Genomic DNA, 7,992 nt, shown 5'->3' on the forward strand with positions numbered 1-7,992 from the left:
GATTATTAAAGAATGAACTTAGGCTATTTTTTTTGTTAAATTATTATTTTTTAAATAAATATGTAGACTATCGTAAATTAATTTTATGAACATTTTAATCTAAAAAAATTTAAATTCCAATTTATAGGCTAAATTTTGGGGGGAATCTGGCCTTGATTTAGCTTTTAGCATTTAGTCCAAAATTTTCTCTTGAGTTGGATTGAGTTTGGGAGGAAATTTTGGGGGGTAATTTGACTTTTAGCCCACTATTAGAGTTGATCTAACAGTGGTATAATGACAATTATTCATTTTACCCAATCCAAAATGAAAATGGGTTGGTTCACCAAGCTTAGCCCAAGCTTAACCTGCACACATAGTAGGTTGAGTCAGGCCCCTGAAGACTTCAAACTTGGGTTGTGTTGGTTCGGCAGCCCACAGTCCTTTGTTCAAATGGATTGAAGCTCATTGGTAAAGACCAACAAAGCCAACATATGATTTGGGAGGGTTTTTAATTGCAAAATATTATTATTATCATTTATTTCTACCGTCACTTGTATCATCTTTCTAAAAGAAATAAGACCCATATGTATTTTGTGGACCGTGTCTCTATTAGATAAATGATACAACTAGTTATACAAATAAATGGTAAATGTAACACTACACTTTTAATTGTTCAAGTCCACCACATAACATTTGCCCCACTCACATATATATACGTATGAAATATTATATTCACACACTCCAAATTACTTCCCCACAACTTTTTTATTTTTTAATATTTTTCTATCAAATGTTAGTGATGTGTAGAATATTAAAAAAAATTAAAAAGATGTGATAGAAGTAATTTGAGGTGTGTGAATATAATCTCTCTATACATATATAGAGAAACAAGGTTTTTTTTTTTTTTTTTTTTGGGGTCAAATAGAGAGACAAGTTTGAATGTCCCAAAGTTCCAACATTGTCCTTTTTAATGTTTAAAAATGATCGATTTGGACCAAACCCCATCAAATTAAGTGCATATGCATATGCAAAAACAAAAGTTACAAACCAAAAAATAATAATTTCTACTTTCCCATCTGTCTGTTTATCTGGTTTGGCCTTGTGGAAGCACCAACAGAGATATCGGAAACAGGCTTTCCACTTTTCTGTTTTCCTTCTTCCATCGAAAAGTTTTAGTATGACAACTGACTAATGAGAATCTCCATCTAGCCGTTTAAACAGTAATTCATCTCAACTCTGATATACTGTAGATATAACAAACGATAGTGCACGAGTCTAGATGGTTTTGAAACACTATTTTAATTACGAGGCGTTTTATAGATAATCTCACTTAGACGAAAGTCTTGAGATTTCAGGTGTGAGGTGTGAGGTGAAGTTCTAATGGGATCTAAGTTATATATATATATATATATATATATATATATATATATATATATATATATATATATATATATATATATATATATATTATGTATAATATACTACTTTGGAAAGCAAATTAAGCTATCGTTTAAGCAATCGTATTGACTAGTGAACCAATTAAAATTAGAATACTAAATCAAACTTGAATTTGGAACAAATTGAGATATGAAATTGGGGTAAAATTGAAACATGTGATTGGGGAGAATTTATGGCCCGTATACGTAACCGGAATCAAAACAGGAGAAATTAAATTGAGGAGGAGTTAGAATCAGATTTATGTTGAAGTTGTTTACTATCTTTTTTTTTATTAGGTTGTCCTGGTTCCTTTACATGGATCATTTCAAACCCAGAATCAAAACATGAGAAATTGAATTGATGAGGAATTGAAATGAGTAGGAGTTAGAATCGGATTCATGTTGAAGTTGTTTAATTAAATATTTTGGAATCAGAATAAAAAATAGTATTGAATTCATATAAGTTGCTTACTAATTCACCTGAATCATAATGAAAATTAGTGTGACTACTATAATGCCCTTCTTCAAAAAATTAAATTTTGTATACAAATTTATCAGAAAATCTCTGCGATTCTCATCATTCCCTGACTGTGCTTTTTACCAAAGCCAGGATTCTCTTTTCTTCCTCAAGGAGACCCGTGATATCAATAATGCCCTTATTCAAACCCAGTTGAATAGAACACTCCTCTCTCCCTGCAATTATTCGTATCATTTATCCCTGCCCTCACCTCCATCTTCCCCATCACCCTACCCCATAGGCGCCACCTCTTCTCCTTGCACAGTATTTCATAATTTTTTGGGTTTTTGAGTGGTTGCTTCCCTGCATTTGTGGGTTTGGGTTTGGGTCTGGTTTGAATTGTTTATTTTCAGGGTTTTGGTGATTGATTTTTGAATTCGGTTTCGGGATACGTGGATGGGGTTCTTGAGCTGGTGGGTTGGGTAGTGAAGGTTGCACGGGGGTGAGCTAGTTGGTTGGATAGTGAAGGTCGCATGGGGAGATGGAACTGGAATGTGAGGTGTGCCGCATGAAGGAATAGTGCGTAGGGAGCAATGGGGAGCGGTAAGTTGAGTGACAAACTTGAAAGTTTAAAAACAATCAGAGGGCATAATAGGCAGGAAAAATGCATTCCCGTTACCTCACTCTCTTGGAACTCGAATACCACGTCTATGTAGGGAGTTCAATTCCTCCAATTTAGGGAGTTGGAATCCCTCTTTCGTATGGGCCCCACCACACTTTTGATTCCTCCAAAATTAGTAAACAGTTCAATACTCCGTAATCGGAATTCAGCTCCTTATTTTGATTTCGATTACGGATACATAAACACACTATTAGGGTTTGAGGAATTAGGGATTGGATGAATTGTGAATGGGAGAATCGGGTAGTGGATCGATGAAGGGTCTTGGGAACGCCCAGGCAAATGCAAGCGCACCTCGACAAATCTAGGTAAGTTTAAGCCTTCTACTAGGCAAAGGCGGTTCCACCACCGCCCCGCCTCCAAAGTTGCCTAGGCGCGTTTTCTAAAACATTGTTGTGCACCAACAAATTTTAAAGATCTCACCCTACAAACATTAGTGCATTCTATACACTGATACGCATTTCATGGAAATCTCACCCTAAGCTATCACCAGAGACTTTTATTTTGCTTCACAACTTTGGTGAAACTGATAAATAAAAGAGCTTATTTAGGTTAGGCCGCTGCTGCTGCAGAAGTCATGAACTGAGTAGGCACGCTGCAGGGTGACAATAAAGGGAAAGACAGAGATGGCAGTTTTTTCAGCATGAGACAAACGAGGAGCAATATCTTTTGAAAATAATTGAGTTCCAACCAAACGGTCCCTGACCAATTAAGCTTGCTGAGGGGAATCCCAATGGATTTGTTTGCCCTGCCTGTAACCAACAACCCCTAAAAGAAAAATTACCTTCTCCTTTTTTCTTTCAAATTTCCAACGAGATAGAGACAGAGAGATATAGACACAGAATGAGACTGGGACAGAGTTTGTTAACCTAATTAGTACCTATATTAATCCATGCTTTTGCAGCCAATTAAATAAAGGAGATTGTCATTGCGTGTTGAATATAATTAACATGATCCGATGACTTAATTAATCAGTTGGTTTTATAATTAGTTCCATAGCCCTGATGCAGTAATTGCAAATAACATTGCTTGTTAGTCATGGGTAGTGATAACTTGTATCTTTACAAAGTGATTTTCGCACTTCCCGCATTCTTTCATTTTTTTCTTTCTAGCTGCATGGTTGAATAAACCGGAGGATTAATAGACTAATATAACTTGTACAAGGGAAAAGCGCATAAAGAGAAGCTGAAGACGTGCAAATAAGAGTGAAAACTAAATCACTACGCTATCTTTTTTTCAGAATCCCATGATTATCCTGGATTCATGATACGAACTGCAAAGTAAAACTTTCCATTCATATAATTACACAAAAGTTCCCATGATCATCTGATTTTCCCATCATGCACTATGAAAGAGGTACAAAGAGAGCTGCAGCCTGCATAAGCATCCCAAAGCGGCAAAGTCTCTTTCCTTTGTATCACTTTCTTAGATTGAGAGAGACTACGTAGTGCGGTAGTGGTAATTAACTCCCAAAATTGAAAGGGTTGAATTCTAAGTTTCCAACATTAACACAATCTAATGTCAAAGATTTTTAACGCTCAAAATTATAGCGGACCTGAACTTAGTCAAATAAGTTACTATGCTTCTAACTCCACACGGGAATTCAGATCTTGCTCTCGTAGTTTACATAAAGAAGAAATTATAACAATGATCCATTAATTTTAACCTAACCAGAGTAATCATTTTTTAATTAAAAATTCATGATCATTGGTCGCTTAACTCATTAAAACGTTCAACTATAGTTATTTTCGTCAACTCCATTAGAACTTACGTCAACATGAGCTGGTTTTTTATTTTGAAGAATACGAAAAAAAATTCAAACTTGAAAGACCATGAGCTTCTTTCTAATAAGTAATAAAGCATAACACCTATACATAAAAACCCACAATCCCACATTCTTAATTAGCTCCAAAATTTGAAAAAGAGAGAGAGAGAGAGAGAGAGAGAGAGATGCATGGGAGAAAAACCCAACCTCCAAATTTTCATAACTCAATCACAAAATTAAGCAGAATATGGATTAATCGAGCCTAATTAATTAAGCTAAACTCTAAGCAAATAAATGCTAAGCTCAGGACCCCCAGAGCCATCAGGGTTCATCATGTAAAATGCCTCAGAGTCCTTGGACCCCGCAACCCTCTCAAACTTAGCTCTCATGTACATGAGCTCCCCCTCCGCCCCAACGCCGTCGTCACTCGCCGGCAGAACTCCCGCCCCCATTGAAATCGCCTCCAGAGCTTTCAACACCTTCCACTCCTCACCGCCGCACTCCCGCTTCATAGCAAACCCGCATTTCTTCCCGTTGCAGTAAGTCCTCCACAGCGGCTCCTCCAGTAACTTAAAACCCTTCTTCTCCGCTTTCTTCTCCGTCTCCAGCGCTATCCGCACCAACCCAGATGCCATTTCTCGCACCAGAACGCTCGTCGGCGTCGCCAGCTCGATCAGGAAGGCGGGCGCCGACTTGGGCTCGTCTTGAAATGCCAGGTGGACGTGTCCACGGCGGTAGCCGAACAGAGTGCCCATCACTCTGCGGCCGAGTACGGGGCGGTGGGAGCGGTGGCTCTTTCCAAACACCGTGAGAGCCGAGCGGAGCTTGGAGACCGACATTAAAGAGTGTTTCTTTGGTGGGATTACTGCAGTTTCTGCCTGGGCGACTGGGATTCTGAGCTCCTCGTGATTTTCTTTCTCCGATGATTCTTCCGAGAAATGCAAGTGGCTGAAGTTTAAGATTTCCTGGTCGTCGTCCTCCTCGTCCTCAGATTTCTTTTTCCAGTGGAAGTACCTCCTGGAGAAAGAGAGTGATGAGTCGTGAAGGGTCTTTGCTGCCATGATTGTCCTCATCTGGGAAGTTTTGGAAGAGAGTAGTGAAACAGAGGAACACTAATAAATTTGGTTGGTTTGACTCAGAGGGAGTGATGGGAGAGAAGAGGAGAGTAAAAACGATGGAAGATTGTGATTGTGTTGTGTGTGATTTTATTGTTTGCTTGTAACACTGTCTGTCATGATATGTGGCTAACTTTAGAGAATCCTGACAAAAAGAAGGTGAGCAGTCCCCACCTAACTGTAACTAAAAGGAAATATGAGAGAGAGAGAGAGAGAGAGAGAGAGAGAGAGAGAGAGAGAAAGAGAGAGAAGAATAGGTGAAAGGTGAATTTGGGGAGGGATGGAAATGGACAATTAATGGAGAGATGATTGATATAATTTGATGGTAGAAGCAGAGTAGACAAAGCCTTGTGCTAACTCTTTGTCATGTGAAGGGTTCATTTTTTGCTCACTACTTGAGAATATGAGAGAGAGGAATAGGTGTAAAGTGAAATTATAGAGGGATGGAAAGAGGAGGTAGGTTATTTGCCCTTCCATTTTCCGTGCCCTCCTTTTTTTTGTAGTCACAGTTAAGCCATGTCAACCTTTTATATTACTATTCTGTTGATGTGGCTTAACCGTGATCACACAAACAGAAGGACACGGGAAGTGGGACGGTAGATAATCTGCCTCCATGGAAAGATGATTGATATAATTTTTTGCGCCTCTATATTTATTATAGTTGAATTAGTTTAAATTTTGATATTTTTATCTGTTTATTACACAGATTTTAAAATTTAGACACATCTAACAATAATAAATAGAATATTTCTGTCATGGAAGGCAAGGGTGGACAATTGATGGAAAAATGATTGATATAATTTGATGGTGGAAGCAGAGGAGACAATGCTCAAATTCTTTGTCATGGGAATATGCATTTTCGCTCACCACTCGAGAATATGAGAGAGAGAGAGAGAGAGAGAGAGAGATGAATAGGTGAAAAGTGAACTTGGAGAGGGATGGAAAGATGATTGAGATATAATTTGATGGTGGAAGCAGAGGAGACAATGCCTTGTGCTAATTCTTTGTCATGTGAAGAGTGTATTTTTGCTCACTACTCTCAAGTGGTGATAATACTGTTATATTTATTACAGTTGGATTAGTTCAAATTTTGAAAATTTTGACTATCCACTACACAGATATCGAAATTTAGACTTATCTAACAATGATAAATAAGGTAATAAACATTACCATCACTTGAGAGTGGTGAGCAAAAATATATCTGTCATGTGAAGGCAATGGGTGTACAAAGAACACTACTTGGTTGCTTATATATAAGGTCCTCTTTTACGGAGGATTAGTTTGGTGTGTGCATCCTCTTAGAACATTTTCCCGAATCGGAAACAAGGGAAACCTTGATAAATCGGGGGGAAGCAGGGCCTGCAGTTTCCACTAATCCAGTCGCTTCCCAGAAGTAAACCAGTATGTCTAAACCCCCCCCCCCCCCCCCAGTCGTCTCCTTACTGTAGCAGTTAGATGAAATCAAATTAAATTAAGATGTGAAATTTGAGATTATGTGTGATATATGGATTTTGTGAGTGTGATTGTTATAAAATATTGTTGAATCAAGCTCAAGCAGTCTAGAGCCTTTATTTGACAATCAAATTGCACAATTCACTAGGGCTAAGGAATCATTATCTGTTGCATATAAATTTCAATCCATCACGTATATAAAGTAAATTGTTATATGAAAAAATAAAAAGGTTTCTACACATGTATTAAATTGTTAATTGTCTAAAATGCCTACATGCATGCATAAAATAGAGTGCATTTAACTTATCATCTCATTAATTATCATTAAATTAAATCAAAATTCATCTAATAATAATAAATCAGATTAGAGAGCAAAAATTATTCCCATGAAATAAGGGGTGTGTGACTGTGTGGTATGGTGTAGACATGGAATGGGAATGACTCACTATTGCATTGGAAACAGTTAAGGCCACACCACCGTACTGGCCATTTAGTCCTTTCATGCCCCCACCACGTGTAACAATGCACCAACACACGTACCCAGGAGCCACCATTAGCCCTGTAATGTTTTGTGTTCCAATTTGTTATCTTCTGTTTTCCCTTGTTTTTTATGTTTGCATCTGAATATCTGTTAATTTCTCTCTCTGGTTCAATAGAATGACTGGTCTGTGAGTTGCAGACATTGTTCACAAACAGTAGTTTTATGAGATTATTCTGGCTATCTTTAAGTTTTGGATTATCTGTTACCTTGCAGTGATTCTCAAATTTGAATGAAAGAGAGAGACCAAAACTTTTTTTCAAAAGTAGTTACCTTATATGTACTTTTTGTAGACAAATCATAAAATTGTGTATAAATTCTTTGGATTTTCGCTATGTCAAACTGTAATTATAGTTAATCATAAATAATTGTTTATGCTTAAGGAACAATAAAATCATATTCCAGGCTTGTTAAAACTTAATAGAAGACCACATTTGAGTGCCTCTTTATGTTAGTCCATTCTTTCTGGACCAAGAAGACTTACATGGACATTTCAGTTTCTACTTGGCCATTATCATGTGGTTCATCAGTGCCAAAACTAAACCTAAAATGTGACATGTGAAATATGGGT

At 37.4% G+C, this 7,992-nt stretch overlaps 1 protein-coding gene across 1 annotated transcript; it reads right to left on the reverse strand.

Annotated features, from left to right (window-relative positions):
- Positions 1–4,508: 4,508 nt before the first annotated feature.
- On the reverse strand, positions 4,509–5,631 carry LOC126594872 (protein MIZU-KUSSEI 1-like). The gene has a single exon (XM_050261132.1). It carries the CDS (start codon positions 5,387–5,389, stop codon positions 4,592–4,594), a length of 798 nt encoding a protein of 265 aa, XP_050117089.1. The 5' UTR covers positions 5,390–5,631; the 3' UTR covers positions 4,509–4,591.
- Between the last annotated feature and the right edge of the window lie 2,361 nt (positions 5,632–7,992).

This window comes from Malus sylvestris, chromosome 13, assembly GCF_916048215.2.
Source record: "Malus sylvestris chromosome 13, drMalSylv7.2, whole genome shotgun sequence".
NCBI classification, from domain to species: domain Eukaryota; kingdom Viridiplantae; phylum Streptophyta; class Magnoliopsida; order Rosales; family Rosaceae; genus Malus; species Malus sylvestris.